At 33.1% G+C, this 20,820-nt stretch overlaps 1 protein-coding gene across 2 annotated transcripts in view; it reads right to left on the bottom strand.

The window, feature by feature from the left end:
* LOC127858421 (ectonucleoside triphosphate diphosphohydrolase 7-like) overlaps nucleotides 1–20,820 on the bottom strand; it is a 50,392-nt gene that overhangs the window by 28,025 nt on the left and 1,547 nt on the right. For both annotated transcript variants that reach the window (XM_052395565.1, XM_052395566.1), the window contains exons 2-3: nucleotides 14,269–14,654; nucleotides 13,234–13,384 (exon numbers count right to left, since the gene is read on the bottom strand). In XM_052395565.1, the coding sequence (XP_052251525.1) occupies nucleotides 13,234–13,384; nucleotides 14,269–14,654 (537 nt within the window). The remainder of the gene's footprint in view (nucleotides 1–13,233; nucleotides 13,385–14,268; nucleotides 14,655–20,820) is intronic.

The raw sequence follows: 20,820 nt of genomic DNA, 5'->3' as shown, positions 1-20,820 counted from the left end.
AACCTGACATTTAGAGATATAAACATGTAGCACACAAACCTTAACCTGATATTTAGAGATATAATCATGTTGCACAAAAACCTTAACATGATATTTAGAGATATAATCATGTTGCACACAAACCTTCACCTGACATTTAGAGACATAAACATGTTGCACACAAACCTTAACCTGACATTTAGAGATATAAACATGTTGCATACAAACCGTAACCGGACATTTAGATATATTACCATGTTGCACACAAACCCTAACCTGACATTTAGAGAAATGAAGCTGTTGCACACAAACCTTAACCTAACATTTAGAGATATGAACCTGTTGCACACACACCTTAACCTAACATTTAGATATGAACCTGTTGCACACACACCTTAACCTAACATTTAGAGATATGAACCTGTTGCACACAACTTTAACCTCATATTTTGAGATATAAACTTGTTGAACGAAAACATACACCTGACATTTAGAGATATGAACCTGTTGCACAAAAACCTTAACCTGAAATTGAGAGATATAAAAAACTTGCACAGAAACATTCACTTGACATTTAGAGATATGAACCTGTTGCACACAATCCTTAACCTGACATTTAGAGATATAAACATGTTGTACACAAATCTTAACCTGACATTTTAAGATATGAACATGTTGCGCACAAACCTTAACCTGATATTTAGAGATATAATCATGTTGCACACAAACCTTCACCTGACATTTAGAGATATAAACATGTAGCACACAAACCTTAACCTGACATTTAGAGATATAAACATTTAGCACACAAACCTTAACCTGACATTTAGAGATATAAACCTGTTGCACACAAATCCTAACCTGAAATTTAGATATATTAACCTGTTGCACACAAAACCTTACATGACATTTAGGTGTATTAACCTGTTGCACACAAACCTTAACCTGATATTTAGATATATAACCCTGTTGCACACAAAACCTTACATGACATTTAGGTGTATTAACCTGTTGCACACAAAACCTAACCTGACATTTAGATATATTAACCTGTTGCACACAAAACCTTACATGACATTTAGGTGTCTTAACCTGTTGCGCACAAACCTTAACCCAACATTTAGATATATATCCATGTTGCACACAAAACCTTACATGACATTTAGGTGTATTAACCTGTTGCACACAAACCCTAACCTTAGATTTAGATATATTAACCTGTTGCACACATAACCTTACATGACATTTAGGTGTATTAACCTGTTGCACACAAAACCTTACATGACATTTAGGTGTATTAACCTGTTGCACACAAACCTTAACCGGACATTTAGATATACATGTATAACCCTGTTGCACACAAAACCTTACATGACATTTAGGTGTATTAACCTGTCACACACAAACCCTAACCTGACATTTAGATATATTAACCTGTTGCACACAAAACCTTACATGACATTTAGGTGTATTAACCTGCTTCACACAAACCTTAACCTGACATTTAGATATAGTAACCTGTTGCACACCAAATCTTACATGACATTTAGGTGTATTAACATGCTGCACACAAACCTTAACCTGACATTTAGAGATATGAACATGTTGCACACAAAGCTTTAATTTGACATTTAAAAGTACTAAATTGGTCATAATCCTGCTAAAATACAGGTCACAGATATGGATCTTGGTCAGTTTGTGTTCATAAGGACCATGGAAACATGTGCTTTATTTTAATTCTGTTGTAAAAACAGAGAGTAATTGGAAAAATTGCATGCAGCATTGACCTGAATTTTCTAAGTTTAAAAGGGGCATAATTCTGAAAAATTGCATGTGGGAGTTATGGAACTTGGTCATTTACCTCACACTATGACCCACAACACATTAATGCTGCAACAATATACCAGTATATCGGTATATATCGCAATACGCAATCCGCATATTGCATTGCGATACGATTTTCATCATACCGGTACGAAAATTTTACAAAAATTCATCTACATTTAGTCCAGAAAAGCCATCCGAAATAATGATATCAAGGTAAACAAAGCAAAGCAGTATTTAGTAAAAAATAAATTGTTACGTAAAAATAGCATTCTATTATACGGAGTAGTGTTGTTACATGGGAGCATTTGTTCGATGCTTTTGAACAAATTATTGTTGAATTAATTATGCACAACAGTAAATGTTTCGTTAGATTATGAAATGAGCATTATTAAATTTGTAAACCGAATTTCGGAAACACGCTTCCGAATTGTAATGCAAACGCGACAATAAAAAGGTGCTTTTTTCTGTGTCTCAATAAAAAGTGCGCGATAATTATGCAGACATGTAGAACGTCGCATGGAAAGTGTGGGTGTATTTTGTGATGTATAAAAACTGAAACATCAGGCGATTTACGCGTGTTCAGTGGAAAAAAACACACCAGATTGGTCGTTATTTTATCACACTTTTAATAGTTACAAATGCCAAAATGTATTTGATACTTAAGAACATTGGCGAAAGTTTGTTTTGTGTTATTCTTTAGCACTTTTATAGTAAATATTTACCAGAATTTGCTTTAAAATATACGGGGCTATCCGGTAATTGGCGAGTTATAATTCTGGTACAAGTTAGCAATATATTGCGATATATTCTATAATTGCAATACAGGTTTTTGAATTGACAATATATTGCAAAACGCTTTTTGGCGTATTGTTGCAGCACTACAACACATCATGTCATGTGTGAAGTTTCAAGTAAATACCTGATTTAGAAACTGAGAGATATAGATGTTGCACATTTACCTTAACCAGAGCATTGCTCTGACGCTACAGCAGATATTTGTGGAAGTAGCAATCAAACAATGCGGTGAATATCTTAGCTAAAAATGCTTAAAATACAAAAGAAGAAGCTACAAGAGAAGAAGCAACAAGAGAAGAAGCAACAAGAGAAGAAGCAACAAGAGAAGAAGCAACAAGAGAAGAAGCAACAAGAGAAGAAGCAACAAGAGAAGAAGCAACAAGAGAAGACACATTTTTAGTAATACTTTGAAATATTGTTTTGAACGTTAATATAAATTCTTATTCTATCAGGGATGTTTTTGTACTTTGTTATAATTATACGTTTATAAACACATATGTTTGCGGTATAATAAACACGTATAGATGTAGATGTAGATTCTATTTAAAAAAATAAGTATAGATAAATTAAGCATTCATTAACAAAAATAGTGCATAATGTATTAAATATTAAAATAATAAACTTCTAAAAAGCATGCAGAATTAACTGATCTTCAAAAACTGTTGCATTCAGTTGTTTTTGTTGTTGTTTTTGTCAGAATCATGAAGACTTTGGGTTTCTATGTCGCTTTTTCCTTTTTTTACGTTCACCATAAGGAATACACCACCAAAACAATAACACGTAAAGAATTCTACGTATGTTGTAAAATTATGTATTTTGATGTAAATAAGTCCATATGTTTGATTGTAACCACAATCATTCATTATACTTTAAGCCTCCTTTTGTACTTTTTATTATTTTGTTCTTATATTGTATGTTCGTGTTTAAGTTTCTGAATTGTTTGTGTCTAAACATGCAGAAGCTGAAAGTTATGAATATTGTATTATATATATTGTCCCAACCCTTCTCAAAATAAAATACACTTTAAAAAGTGTATTTTTTCTGCATTTTTACCGAAAAGTGTATTTTTTCTGCATTTTTTTCACAATTAAGTGCACTAAAGTGCATTTTTTCTGTATTTTCATTATCTTTAAGTGTATTTTACTGTACTTTAAGTGTATCTTCTGTAGACAAAGTGCATCTTTTTATGCAATAAGTGCATTTTTTCAATGAAGTGCATTTTTTGTGCATATTAGTGTATCTTCTGATTTGCAAAAAAAAAATTCTTTCTGTACAAGTGTAGTTTTAGTGCATCTTCATAAAAAAGAGCAACACTATAGCAAATAACTGAAGTTAAAGGACAGAGATATAGTGTTTAATAGGAGAATTGTACTGTACTGTTCTTTTTTATCTTCACATAATGTTTATGGTCTTATTATTACAATTTGTCTGCTCATAAAATATGTGAATCAGTAGAGCAGCTTTTAAAGGGAAAAGTACAACTAAATCAGGCTGTGGGTAAATAATTAAAAATATTGAAAGTGTCAAAAAAATTATGTGGTCTTGCCAGTATCAATTATATCTTCACAACATAAAAAACAAGTATTTGAACTTTCTTACACTGATATTTAACCCCAATTCAATTAATGTCTACCACATTGACTATTAACATACATTTTAAAAGACAATTTAAATAATATTTATAATATTATATTTATTTCCTAACACCATTCAGTATGTTATATTGAAATATTCACAATTAAATATAATATGCTAAGTGTGCTGTGTATAATAAATATCAGATAAGATCAGGCTCAGATAAGAGATCAATTAGCATCATAAACACTAATCCCTATCAGTGCTCCATCTAGCCAAAACAAAGGGGTGTTTATAGAATTTTGATTGGTTCTGGGACCATCTATTTGAAAACAAACCACTTTTGATTGGTTGGAGCACAGCAAGTTATTTGGAGCACAGGCAGTTATTTTTGTAAACAATTTGGTTTCAGCAACTTAAATTGAGCTAAATTTTTAGGTATAATTCAGCAACATTAATTCTAGTGTCAAATGTCTTGAAATTCTTTCAGCACATGAACTATTGTGTGATGAAAACAATGTGTATTTACTACAATGTGTTAATCAACAATAAGTTTGTTGAAAAGAAGATTCAAAGTGGGTGGTTAAAGTGATCAACAACTGCCGTTTTTGTTTTTTTGGAATGCTGAAGAACAGCTGTAACAGGTTTGTATTTTCATTTCTGCATCTCTTTTTAATTAAATTAATTATGATCATTATCATATTTATGTATTGTCACTGGGAAATGTAACTGGATGAGTAAATGTAATGCAATTTTAAGGAAAAAAACACCATTTGAATTATTATGGCTGTATTTTATGGTTATTGTCATCTTAAAATTTATTTATACCTATTTCTTGTCATTAATGAACAGATTTCTTTCCCCCATATTTAATCAGAACTTTAATATTTTATATTTGAAGGTTAAACCCCAAGGTGAAATTTACATTGATTGGAAGATCAATTGGACAGAATGTGCATCATTGCCTGCCAAAAAAGGGAGCAAAAAGGGGACAACCTGATGTATGGACATGTATACCAGGCCAACTTGAGGGGAACAGGAGTGGGAAACCGTGCCCTGTAGCTTGTCCTTGACCAAGAAAAGATGGATTTGTTGAGAGGTAAAACTATATAATAAAGGTTATTGCAATTCAAAGAAGTCACACTTCCGACCAGTCCACACAGCCAAAGGAGACCACATATATTAGTACATTTATTTACAGTATTTTCTATCAAACGTAATTTCTTTAAATTATTTATGAAAAGCGTTAAGTCACATGTGATCACGAGATTAAAATTGCAAAAATAAACAAACAAAAACAACAAGCCAACAAACTTGTTTTGATTTAAATTTATGATATTTATAGCAACTGTTGAACAAGATTACCATAACAGCAATATTTAACACTTACATTATAAAATATCTTTCAGGACCTGATCTCATATGAGATCATGCACGAGAAGCGCCTCGCAGACCATGACAGTAGTATTCAGACCTGATCAGCTGGTGAAGTGCTCTATAAAGGGTTGTTTATGAATGCATTCTTTGTAAGGAACAGTGTATAACAACAAATATAGTGACAGGGGCTAAGCTGCTAAATATTGTCAGCATGTATGCAGTGATTTTCTTTGGAAATTCAAAACAACCTGTACGTACTGGCTCTCAGAAGGGCATGTTTTAGCGCAATAATGAACAAAAAAAGGAAGATCTTAAAAATAAGGTATAGATTTATATAAATTTCATGAATACTGTTCATTTATCATTATATTAGGATCCAGAATATGATTGAATTAAATGTACTGCTTTTGTCCATATTAAAAAGGAATTAATGTAATATATAAAAATCTAGTAAATGATAGGGAAAACATTTCAGCTTAAGGAGGGGAAATCTTTAATATTTTTGAAGTGGAAACCACCTGTATTTGGCTGTTAATCAGTTACCAATAATCAGGGGGGAGAAAAATCACTGGTATGAGCTTGATATTTTCAATAATTATTGTTAATTCCAGATAGGCAATAGCCCGTTTGAATCCTCTCTTTTATGTAACATTTGTTTTTGTTTTTTAAGGTTTAACATTCTAATAAAAGTGTGTATTTATCTATTGAATTGTACTTTTTGTTTTTTATGTATGTGTTTACACTAACCTTTCATTTAAAGAATGAATGCTGACTTCAAAATGCTGGGAATTTTTTTTAAATTTGGTTAATTTTTAAGCATATTAATTTGAAGTGATGAAAAGTACACTTGAGCGTATAATGCGCTTAAAAAATTCACTTCCAACACTTCAAAAAGTGTATCATTTGTATGACTGAAAATGCACTCCAGTGTATTAATGCGCTTAAAAATTCACTTTTAATATTGTAAGGTGTATTATTTGTATGACCGGGAATGCACTCAAGTGTATTAATGCGCTTAAAAAAATTCACTTTCAATTTTGTAAGGTGTATTATTTGTATCAGTGGAAATGCACTCAAGTGTATTAATGCGCTTACAAAAATTCACTTTGAATACTCAATGAAGTGTATTATTTGTATGACTGGAAATGCACTCAAGTGTATTAATGCGCTTAAATAATTTGCTTTTAATTCTGTAATGTGTATTATTTGAATGACTGGAAATGCACTCAAGTGTATTAATGCGCTTTAAAAAATTTACTTTGACCATGAAGTGTATTATTTGTATGTCTTAAAATACACTCAAGTGTATAAATGCACTTAAAAATAAACTTAAGCGCACTTATTATCATAATAAACGCACTTAAGTGTATTATTTCGTGGAAAAAAAATACACTTAAATGTATAAACACACTAGTAAAAAGTGTTTTTTTTTAACAGATTAAAATGCACTTGTTAAGCAAAAAATACGGTGCCAATAACATGCGCATTAAATGCGCATTTAATGTGCATTTAATGCGCATTAAATGCGCATTTAGTGCACTTTTTCGAGAAGGGAAGATACCTGTTTTGGGATTCATATCTTACAGCTCTTTTTTCATCCTTCTGTGATTATTTCTTTTCACTTCTTCATGCCTATAGAATCTTCATATTTTTGTATCTCTAATTTTAGTTTTCTATTTTTGTATGTATGTATGGACATCTTTAAAATAGAAACTTACTGGACAAACCCACATAATAATATTTACACACCCTCCCTCTCTTTAAATGATTAAATTATGCACTCTGAACGTAAAAGGGCTTAACAATAAAGAAAAACGCATTAAAATCTTCAAATGGTTAGACGAAAAAAAATATAGTATATGCCTACTACAAGAAAGCCACTTGACACATACTTTAGCACAAACCTTAAAAGATGAATGGGACGGAGACATCTATCTTAGCGGACAACATACTAATAAACAAGGCATTGCCTTTCTGATAAAAAATAATATAGGGATCACAGTCAATAACTTTAACGAAATAATAATTGGCAGACAAGCAAGTATAGATATCAAAATACACGAAACAGAATTAACATTAATCAATGTCTACGGCCTTAACATAGATGATTCCACATTCTACGAAACATTACAAACCTTTATAATTCATAACCAAGATAAAAACATTATAATCGGTGGTGATTTTAATACTGTTCTTAACCCATTATTAGACAAAAAGAATGGAAACCTTTATTCTCATCCTAAAAATAGAAACATTTTAAATAACATAATTGAAAACTACAATATGATAGACATCTGGCGTACAATATATCAAAACGAAAGCAAATTCACCTGGCACTCAAACACAAAACCAACAATATTTTGTAGATTAGACTATTTTTTAATATCTGAATCTCTTTGCAACATTATTGACACATGTAACATAAAACCAGGATTTATGACTGACCATTCTCTAGTTGAACTTAAACTGCACAATATACAACATGAAAGAGGCCCAGGATACTTTAAAATTAACAACAGCATCTTATTAGATACACAATATCAAACACAAATAAAACAGGAAATATTAAATACAGTCCAAAATAATAAAGATGCAAACCCAAACACCTTATGGGAAGTAATCAAAGGAAATATACGTAACACAACAATTAGATACACATCATTTAAACAAAAAGAAACACACAAACTTGAAACTGAAACCATCAAAACCATTGAAACACTTGAAAAACAATTGCATCAAACAAACACAAATGATACCACCGACATTGAAAATGAAATAACATTAAAAAAACAAATATTAGATGGAATCTATCATACACATCTCAATGGAATAATACTAAGAGCGCGTGCTCAGCATGTTGAACACAATGAAAAAAACACAAAATATTTTGCAAACATTGAAAAACGTAGAAGTGAACAAAAAACTGTACACAAACTAGTAGTCAATGGCAAAGATATAACAAACAGAACTCAAATACTAGAAGAACAACGTTTATTTTTCGAAACCCTCTATAAACGAAAAAATGTTGAAAATAACACCCTTTTTAAAAATACACATCACGCTTTAAACCAGGAGGAAAAACAACTGTGCGACGGATTGCTTAATGAATATGAATGTGGACTAGCCCTAAAAGAAATGCAAAATAACAAAAGCCCAGGATCGGATGGCATCACAATCGAATTTTATAAAATATTCTGGAATGATATAAAAACACATCTAATTAATTCACTTAACTACTCATTTAACAACGAAAACTTAACTACGCTACAAAAACAAGGTATTATATCACTTATTCCAAAACCTGGAAAAAACTTAGATTCCTTATCAAACTGGCGCCCGATTAGTTTACTAAACAATGATTATAAAATTGCAACTAAAAGTATAGCAAACAGAATTAAAAAAATATTACCATCAATTATTTCAAATTCTCAATCTGGTTTTATAAAGGGACGATACATTGGTGAAAACGTTCGTCTTATCCAAGAATGCATAAACTATTTCAACAATTCAAATAGTCCTGGTCTAATATTCTTTGCAGACTTTGAAAAGGCATTCGATTCGCTTGATCATTCATTTATGTTCTCCTGCTTAGAAAATATGAACTTTGGTGAAAGTCTCATTCAATGGGTCAAACTATTCTATACCGATATTAAAAGTATAATCATTAACAATGGCTTCTTTTCAAACAGTTTTAACATCGAACGGGGGGTTCGACAAGGATGTCCACTGTCATCATCGCTATTTATTATTTGCATTGAGTTTCTATCACATCACATCCAATCAAATAAACACATAAAAGGCATATCACTAGAACCTGACGAAGAAATCAAACAATCCCTATTTGCTGACGATGCAACTTACTTTTTAAACGACAATTACGATTCTTTCCATAACCTAATAGAGTCGCTAACCCTTTACGGAATGACATCGGGTCTAAAACTAAACAAAAGTAAATGTACTGTGCTACGAGTAGGTAAATTAAAACAAAGTAATGTTCTATATAAAAAAGAAATGAAATTTAATTGGACATCCGATGAAGCCACAACGTTAGGAATTACTTTCACAAATAATGAAAAGGATACAGTTCTTAAAAACATTCTACCTAAATTACAGAATTTTAAAAACTGCTTAAAATCATGGCATCATCGTAAACTTACACTAATCGGAAAAAACACAGCATTGAAAACGTTTGCACTTCCTAAATTAATATATGTATTAACAGTTCTCCCAAATCCACCAAAAGATGTTATTAACGATATAAAATCAGCAATATTCAATTTCATATGGGACGGTAAGCCTGATAAAATAAAAAGAACTCAGTTAATTCAATCTGTAGAAAATGGAGGTATCCAATTAACGAACATTGACTCATTCTTGAATGCAATCAAATGCAGCTGGGTTAAAAGATACCTAGATAATACCAATACGAGTAAATGGAAATTATTCTACCAGAAAATCCTAAAAAAATATGGTGACTCCTTACTCTTTGAATGTAACATCAGCAATACTATCTTACATGAAATTGCAAACGAAAACATATTTCTGTCTGATGTTCTATCAGCGTGGAGTGATGTCATTCATAAATTAGAAACCCAAACTAGCAGTAAAACAATTTTATGGAACAATAAAGACATAACTTCAAACAATAAGACGTTTTTCTATAAAGATTGGTTTGAACGAAGCATTAAATATGTCGACCAATTATATGACTATAGAATTAAGGATTTCTACTCTTTTGATAATATATGCTACATACATGGAATACCTTCAAATAATTTTCTGAAGTACTACACACTAATCAAAAGCATACCCATACATATTAAATCTGAAATCAATACAAATAATACACCATGTACTCAAACAACATTTGTAGAAAACATACTTGGAAGAAAAAACAAAACAAATAAAATATTTTACAAACTACAAATTAAAAACCCTACGGAAAACTCCAAAATCCAAAATAAATGGCAAGTCCTTTTTGGAGAAAATGAACTTAATTGGAAACACATATTTACCATGCCATATAAAGCAACTATTGAATGCACACTGAGAAATTTTCAATATAAATACATCCATAGAATTATAGCTACAAATAAATATCTCTTTAAATGCAAATTATCTAACTCAAATCTGTGTGACTTCTGCAGTGAAAACATTGAAACTATAGAACATCTTTTTTGGGAGTGCAAACACATCCAGCCTATCTGGAATCAATTAACATCTTTTCTTGAACAACAGCAACTAAACGTTAAACTATCTTTCTTAAATGTAAGTTTCGGAATTAACTCATTGAAATCAATAGACGGTAATAATATTGTGAATGTTATGGTTATATTGATGAAATATTTCATCTTAAACATGAAGTACAAAAAACAAGTACCAAATTTTAATTGTTTTGTCCATAGTCTTAAACTAAAAATCCAGATTGAGAAAGAAATAGCCCTCAGTAATGACACATTACAAATCTTTGAACAAAAATGGAATCGGATTAAATTCTCATAATGTTTTGTCCACTTATATACATTTCACTTTTTTTTATCTTTCTAAAAAAGTTTTTGTTTATATTTTTTTCAATCAGACAAGATCATTGTGAATTTACAACAAAACACACAAATCCAGTATGCTTTCTTCCGACTTAATACAACTCATCATTTTTCAAAACTATTCCTCTGTTGTTCTTTTCTTTTCTCTCAAAAAAAAAAAATATATATATAATAGCATATCTTGTATAACATGTCTGAACTTTATTGCTTTATACAATCACTGTGTTGTATGATCATATACATGTTTACATTATATGTATGATATTGAATAAAAAAAAAAAAAAAAAAAAAAAAAAAAAAAAAAAAAAAAAAAAGAGAAGACACATCTAGATTAGTGGTCTGGATTGTTGAAATTAATCCAAAATTAAGCCCCATTCCCAATCTTAAAAATTATTTTATTTATTTTCCCAAACGACTGCCTAAAATGCCAAATTATATGTTTCCAAAACAACATTTAAAAAAATATTTTTTTACATTGAGTTAATTTCTCTATCCAGTTTTATAAGTTGAACTTTTGTAAATATACTATTAAAAACATGATTCTTAATTTACAAGTATTTGTTTAAAAAAACAAAACAACAACACCAATTTTCCTATTTATAATGTTCCCACATCCAAAGGGCATCAATCCCAAAATGGTAAAAAAAAAGAGGGCCTGAAAGGCTCAAAGTCGCTAACCTGAGATACAAAGGAAATGACCTGTTCTGTGAAGCCCAAGATAACATTAGAATACATGTTCTGATCAAGTTTCATGAAGATTGAACTATAAATGTGACTTTTAAAGTGTTAATATGGTTTTACTATAGCCATATAAGGAAAAATGCCCAACCCCCTAGTGGCCATGTTTTTCAACAAACCAAATCCACTTTCAAAATCATCCAAGATATCATAAAACATTTTTTACCTTACCAAGTTTCATGAAGATGAGACAATAAATGTGGTTTCAAGAGTGTTGACAAGTTTTTACTAAATCCATAAAAGGAAAAAGCCCGGCCTCCTGGCTGCCAGGTTTTTCAACCAAACAGACAGTTAGAGAACTTATCCAAGACAATAAATGTGGCATCAACAGTGCAAGCAAGGTTTAAACTATAGCCATAAAAGGATAAATGCCTTGCCCTACGGCGGCCATGTTTTTCAACCAACCAGAACCATTTTCAAACTCGTCCAAGATTTTATCAAGACAAATATTCTAATCAAGTTTCATAAAGATCAGAAATAAATTTGACCTCTAGAGTGTTAACAAGGTTTTATTATAGCCATATAAGGAAAAATGCCCTGTCTCTTGGTGGCCATGTTTTTCAACCAACTAGAGCCATTTTCAAGATATCATTGGGGAAAATCTTCTGACTAAGTTTCATGAAAATCGGACAATCCTTGTGGCCTCTGGAGTGTTAAAAAGATTTTACTACAGACACATAAGGAAAAATGCCCCGCCCCAACCAAGTTGGCCTCTAGAGTGTTAACAAGGCAAATGTTGACGCCGCATGATGCACAATCGACAAAGGCAATCACAAAAGCTCACCATGAGCACATTGTGCTCAGGTGAGCTAAAAAAATCCACTGATGTGGAAGAAATATGGAATCAATACACTTTACTAATGCTAAACATGTACTTACAAACTACACAGTACATATTTGTTTTTCTCAATATGTGAGCCTCACGACATTTCCCGCTTAGACTGGAGTTTCCTTTAGAAGAGGATTCCTTTTAAAAAAATCCAAAAAAGCTGAAAGTGTTGTCCTTCATAAGCTTGTGCGCACTGCACAGGCTTATCTAGGATGACACATTACGCAAATGCATTAAGCCCTATTTTCTAGAGCAAGGCTCATTTGTTTTTCTTAATATTTGTTTATGAACGCTATAGCAATGTATTTCTCCTACCTGCCAGGAGTTAAGGAGCCCCTCAAACAAAGTTAAGCCTCACATGTGCCTAAAAGTGTTGTCCCAGATTAGCCTTTGCAGTTTGCACAGGCTAATCAGGGCCGACACTTTCCACTCAAATTGAATTTTTCATTTTTAGGAAGTCTCTTCCAAAATTTAAATCCAGCCTAAGCAGAAAGTGTTGTGCCTGATAAGCCTGGGATGACACTTTACACACATGTATTAAGCCCTGTTTTCACAGAATTATGCACTTACACCTCTGGTAGCAGCCTCATTCCAGCAGTAGCCAGTATGTACAGCAGCGTCTCCTTGTGTTGTTCCTTGGGGATGTGGGAGGCAGCAAACTGTAGGAGAGGTTCCAGGTAGTCGCTAGCATTTTCTGGGCGGTCAGCAAATGTGTCCAATCCTGTCGAAGCAAAATAACAAGATTTGTATGCAAGTGGTCAATACAGATGAAGTGCGGTTTAAAAACAGCTAAATGTGATGACTTTTTAACCTTATTAGGCCTTTTGCATAGCAACCGTGATTTTGAAGTATGAAATATGCCAATGTGAGAATTCAAATATTAAATGATTATTGCTAAAGATTTCAATTGACTTAGAATATGAATAATTAGTTCTGTGGAATTTCTTGAATAATCAGGGTACGTATTTCATGTAATTGCAATATCAGACACATTAATGCAGTCTTAAATGAGTGCAATTTCAAGGTACTCCATTAGCAGGTGTCAATATTTTCACTTCTTGGATCTTTAATAATAATTACTGTACCGTACTTTCAGAAAATAGATATCAAACTGACACAATTTTTGTTAACTGAATACAATTATGAATGTATGCTCCACATAAAAAGGGCAAATTGTTTTACTCAATATGACACCATGACAGTGTTTTTTTCAAATGGGTTGTGATTGTAAGTTTCCGTATATGTGTGGATCAAATTATCTTCGCTGAATCACACTATATTGCCCAATTTTTAAATAATGCAAAATATGTTGGAAAAAATATATAAACACCACTCACCCTGAAGAATTATGCGTGAAATTTAAAAACATTCCGTCCTTAGCGCTAAGTCTAACGAAGCGTTGGCTCATTTATCAATGCATCACAAAAAAGAGGTGGCACAAATGATTAATTGCCTTGTCACGGCGGCAATAAAATTATTTAAAAAACACATACATTTGGGCAATGGCAGGATTGCAAAAACTGCAAAAAATTACCTTAATGAGCATACACAATTTAACAGTATCTTATCGGTAAAAATGTGTAAATAAGTAGCTAAGGCACAAACCTGGTGTGACTTTTTTCGCCACTGGCTGATTTGAATGGTCCTTTAGCTGCTGAATGTTCAGCAGGTCTTGGGGATCGCCTGAATGAGGCGGCCACACGTACACATAAACACGCGTCCCACTGCTACCACAATCCAGAACTATACCATAGTGCACTCTGGCTCCGTGGTTGAAATACTGTAAGTCCAGTTCTTTATTTCCGTAGTTCACGGTGGGTAAGAAATGTTTGGATGCAGGTGTTGTGTTGTTATCATTGTCACGCATCAGTGAAGCTGTGAAGAGGGTCACTAGGATGACAATGACTATAGCTGCTCCAACGAAGAATACCATATGGCGAAGAGTTAGCATGCTTTGAATGTTGCTCCATTGTGGAAGCCGGAGGTATATTCTGAAATAATTGGAAATGAATCTAAAATACATGTACTTCAAATAGTTTATGAAATACACAAAAATCAACTGAATTTAGGCATTTCCCTAGCAAGGTAATATTTTTGTAGTCAGAGCATTGTGTTCTTTGTCTGTACTGATGTTGTTTTGTTGGTTGTTGTTGTTAGTTTGTTTGTTCTATTCATTTTTTTTATTTTTTTTTGGCGGGGGGGGGGGGGCGGCCATAGTCTTAAATCAGAGAAACATAGGCCAAATTAAATGTGAAAATCTGGTTCAAATTGCTGATTTGAACATGCCTATTCAGCTTTGTTACAAATGTGAGGTATACCCCCATGTGCCGCATTGACACAAACTATTTTGCATGCTGTCTTCACATAACAAAACAAATTCTTTCGCATGACATGCCATCCAAACTTATGGCCATTTTTTTACTTTTGAACTCCGAGTGTGACCTAGACCTTGGAGTTATCGACATAATTCTTTCGCATGACACATCGTCCAATGATTGTGAACAAATGTACCAGGTATTTTTAAAATCATACAATAAATGACATAGTTATGGCCCGGACAAGATCATTTATGACCATTTTTGACCTTTGAACTCACAGTGTGACCTTGACGTTGCAGATATCCACGTAATTCTTTTGCGTGACACACCGACCAATGGTGAACAAAATTAATGTGCCAAATGATTTTCAAATCTCACAATGAATGACATAGTTATATATATGGCCTGGACAAGCTCATTTATGGCCATTTTTGACCTTTGAACTCAAAGTGTGACCTTGACCTTGGAAATATTGATGTAATTCTTTCGCGTGACACACCTTCCATTTATGGTGAACAAACATGCCAAATGATTTTAAAATCTCACAATGAATGACATAGTTATGGCCCGGACAAGCTCATTTATGGCAATTTTTTACCTTTGAACTCAAAGTGTGACCTTGACCTTGGAGATATTGACGTAATTCTTTCGCGCGACACACCGTCCAATGATGGTGAACAATTGTGCCAAGTGATTTTAAAATCTCACAATGAACGACATAGTTATTGCCCAGACAAGCTCATTTATGGCCATTTTTAATCTTTGAACTCAAAGTGTGACCTTGACCTTCGAGATAGTGACTTAATTCTTTCGCGCGACACACCGTCCCATGAATGTGAAAAAATTTGCCTAATGATTTTAAAATCTCACAATAAATGATAAAGTTATGGCCCGGACAAGCATTTGACCCTTGAACTCCAAGTGTGACCTTGACCTTGGAGATATCGACGTACTTTTTTCAAGCGACACACCGTCCCATGATGGTGTACCAACTTATTTTAAAATCTAACGATAAATGACATAGTTATGGTCCGGACAAACTTTCGGTTTAAAACACACTAAGTGACCCCTTGACCTAGCTTTTTGACCCGGCATGACCCATATTCAAACTTGACCTATACATCATCCAGATACAACTTGTGACCAAGTTTGGTGAAGATCGGATTAAATTTCGGGACATACCGACCGACCAACCGACCGACAAAGTGACTCCTATATAGCCCCCATTACCAATGGTAATGGGGTATAATTGTCACAATGAAGAACATAATTATGGCCCGGACAAGCTCGTTTGTGACCATTTTTGACCTTTGAACTTTAAGTGTGACCTTGACCTTGGAGATATCGACATAATTCTTTGGCGCAACACACCGTCCAATGATGGTGAACAAATTTGCCCCATGATTTTAAAGTCTCTCAATAAATGACAAAGTTATGGCCCAGACAAGTATTTGACCTTTGAACTCCGTGTGTGACCTTGACCTTTGAGATATCGACATACTTTTTTCACACAACACACCGTCCCATGATGGTGAACAAATGTACCAAGTCATTTTAAAATCTAACGATAAATGACATAGTTATGGTCCGGAAAAACTTTTAGTTTAAAACACACTAAGTGACCCGTGACCTATTTAAATCTCACAATGAATGACATAGTTATGGCCCAGACAAGATCATTTATTGCCATTTTTGACCTTTGAACAAAAAGTGTGACCCTGACCTTGGAGATATCGACATAATTCTTTAGCGCAACACACCGTCCAATGATGGTGATCAAATGTGCCAAATGATTTTAAAACCTCAATATGAACGACACAGTTATGGCCCAGACAAGCTCATTTATGGTCATTTTTGACATTTGAACTCAAAGTGTGACCTTGACCTTGGAGATATCAACGTAATTCGTTCGCGCGACACACCGTCCAATGATGGTGAACAAATTTGCCAAATGATTTTTAAATCTCAAAATGAACGACATAGTTATGGCCCTGACAAGCTCATTTATGGCCATTTTTAACCTTTGAACTCAAAGTGTGACCTTGACCATGGAGATATCGACGTATTTTTTTGGCGTGACAATGCACCGTCCAATGATGGTGAACAAATGTGCCAAATGATTTAAAATTTTCACAATGAACAACATAGTTATGGCCTGGACAAGCTCATTTATGATCATTGAACTCAAAGTGTGACCTTGACCTTTGAGATATCGACTTTATTCTTTCGCGCGACACACCTTCCAATGATGGTGAACAAATTTGCCAAATGATTTTAAAGTCTCTCAATAAATGACAAAGTTATGGCCCGGACAAGCATTTGACTTTTGAACTCCGAGTGTGACCTTGACCTTTGAGATATCGACATACTTTTTTTCACACGACACACTGTCCCATGATGGTGAACAAATGTACCAAGTCATTTTAAAATCTAACAATAAATGACATAGTTATGGTCCGAACAAACTTTTAGTTTAAAACACACTAAGTGACCCCTTGACCTAGCTTTTTGACCCGGCATGACCCATATTCAAACTTGACCTAAACATCATCTAGATACAACTTCTGACCAAGTTTGGTGAAGATCGGATGAAATTTAGGGACAAACAGACAGACGAACGGACCGACAAAGGGACTCTTATATAGCCCCATTACCAATGGTAATGGGGGTATAAATATTAATGCTAGTAAACAGACAAAGAGTTAGTACAAGGATTGATTTGATTCTAAAACCGTAGGGCTTTTAAGACAATATATTAAATAAGGAGCTTAATTTTGTTTTTAAGAACCCCACTAAGTGACTTGTATTACAATATAAAGCAGCCGTCGTCCGAGAGGGCAACTTGGGCGATGTTTTCGCTGAGAGTTACATAACTTCGCTTTGTTCAAAGAGCTGGGAGAAATTAATTTTACCCTAAGCTTAAATCAATTTATTATCAAACAATACCTGAAAAGCAAACATAATTCATTTCTTCACACTCCTTAACAAGATGCGTTTGTGAAACACAATGACCCCCTATATGACGTTTGACTTTGAAGGATGACCTTGACCTTGACCCTTCACCACTCAAAATGTGCAGCTCCATGAGATACACATGCATTTCAAATATAAAATTGCTAGCTTCAATATTGCAGAAGTGACATTACATGAGCAATTTTGACCCATATATTTGACCTTGAAGGATGACCTCGACCTTGACCTTTCACCACTCAAAATGTGCAGCTCCATGAGATACACATGCTTGCCAAATATCAAGTTGCTATCTTCAATATTGCAAAAGTATTCATAAAATAAGCGATTTGGCCACATATATTTGACCTCTGACCTTGAAGGATGACCTTGACCTTTCATTACTCAAAATGTGCAGCTCCATGAGATACACATGCATGCCCAATATCAAGTTGCTATCTTCAAGATTGCAAAAGTATTCATAAAATAAGCGATTCAGGCCACATATATTTGACCTCTGACCTTGAAGGATGACCTTGACCTTTCACCACTCAAAATGTGCAGCTCCATGAGATACACATGCATGCCAAATATCAAGTTGCTATCTTCAATATTGCAAAAGTATTCATAAAATGAGCGATTTTGGCCACATATATTTGACCTCTGACCTTGAAGGATGACCTTGACCTTGACATTTCACCACTCAAAATGTGCAGCTCCATGTGATACACATGCATGCCAAATATCAAGTTGCTATATTCAATATAGCAAAAGTTATTGCAAAATGTTAAAGTTGGCGCAAACAGACCAACCAACCAACCAACAGACCAACCAACAGACCAACCAACAGACAGGGCAAAAACAATATGTCCCCCACTACTTTAGTGGGGGACATAAAAATACGATTAATCCAGGCAGCGCAGTAAAATGTCTCATATTTAGCACACATTCTATGCTATTTTAAGCTAATTAGCTAACATTAATGGTTAATCCAACAGTACATGCATTCTTCTGGTACATTCTGGTATTGATTGATGCCTTCTGAAATGGCCACATGATAATGGTTTTACAGGCTAACAGTTAAATTCCATTGAAATAGGCCCCAACTCAGCATTCACGTCAAAGCCCTTTGATGATCAGACCGACAGAATTGACTAGTGTGTAACAGCTTGCAGGATGACATCACACGCTGTTATTCAATTCCACAGGTGTGAATATAAGAGAATTGTGTTTATGATACAAGTAATGATAATGTGTATTTTATTTTTATTTGTTTTCTTTTTACTTTATGGTCAATTTATTTATACTGGGGATACCGCTTATCGGTGAATTAAGCCTTTGTCTTCAAATAATATAAAAAAATGTCGTAATAAATCCAAGAAAACACATCGGTTTGTTGTTATTTTATCCAGGTTGTGAAGAAATTGTGTCTGCAGGTTATGATATGATGGGACATTTTATCTCGATATTGGCTGGCTTCTGCTTATCATAGGACGCCATTTTGTTATGAAGAGTACTGCGTAACAGTTAGCCGCTTTCTAGATTACTTGCAGACGGTTCGGACCTGTCATTGGTGTTCTATATAAGAGTAATTGTTAGTTAAATAAAATACATTAAATTTTACCTTTTATTTCAGTAGTATGCATATTTTTATGTTTAATATATATGTAGAATATGTGCATTTTATAAAACATAACAAAATAAACTAAACACTAGTACATATTTCAAAAATGACAACAACTTAGCAATAACTTTGAACTTTCTAGTCCTCTAGTGTCAATATAGTTTTTACAATTTCACATCGACTTCTCTACAGATCAAATTTGATGATAGTGGGCAACTGAAAATAAAAGACATTAATTGGAAACACCCAGGAAAAATATACTATATATTATTTTATTTCAATTATATGGTATGAAGTTTGAGCAAGTAGTAGTACGCATAAGCATATGTAAAAATACAGCACTGTCTAACACGCGCATCACCATGCGACGTCATTTTACTGTAGCATGTTTCTATTCGGTGAAATACTTTCTCAATCCTTAACAAAACTTATGCAACTGGGCATGATTTAGCTAAAGAAACTTCAGCGAACAATTTATTTAGTATTGACAGATCTCGCCCTAGTCAAAAATCATAAAAAGCGACAACTACTGGTCATGTACGTAATTCCGGCCACTTTTGGGACTATTTAAGAAAAATCTTTAGTGTTAGGCAACTGGTTGAAACTAAACTTCACATATATAATCCTGGGTTCAAAACTCACCTAGCATGAAAATTTAAATAGAATTAGATCGGTGAATGTTACTTAATGAACAGAAAATGATGACATGTAAACTATCCATTTTCGTAGGTTAAATGTACCTAAAAAATCGGCCACTTTTCGGTTTGATCTGCAGATAAAATTACAAAGCAATATCTTTTGACAAATGTCCTCAATTTCAGAGTATTAATCAATGTTTATACTATTAATATTTTTGACTTGAAATTTAAAATAAATGCGAAATTATTACACCATTTACTCCCCCTACCTATTTTAATAAATATAAACAATGGGGAAACTGCTATTTCATTAAAAAATATTTGTTTTTAATGTGTTTAATAAATTTTTTCAAACATAGCTAAAAAAGTAAACACATTTTGTTTGAAAAGTTGACTTCAGTGTTGATTATTAGTAAACGCTTATATATAATATTTAAACATGTAATCTAGCAATATTCTTATAAAGGGAGGTAATTCATATATTAAAAATTTATATTTAGCTTCTAATTTGTATGTTTTGAATATAAGTTTTTGTACAATAAATTGGTAAAACTTGGATTAAAGTTTATTAGATAAAATAAAAATAATTTTATCAAATATATTTGTTTCTTATATGATTATAATTGTT

This window comes from Dreissena polymorpha, chromosome 14, assembly GCF_020536995.1.
Source record: "Dreissena polymorpha isolate Duluth1 chromosome 14, UMN_Dpol_1.0, whole genome shotgun sequence".
Classification (NCBI taxonomy): domain Eukaryota; kingdom Metazoa; phylum Mollusca; class Bivalvia; order Myida; family Dreissenidae; genus Dreissena; species Dreissena polymorpha.
Note: the sequence above shows the minus strand (reverse complement) of the source record. Positions and strands in the feature narration are given on the sequence as shown.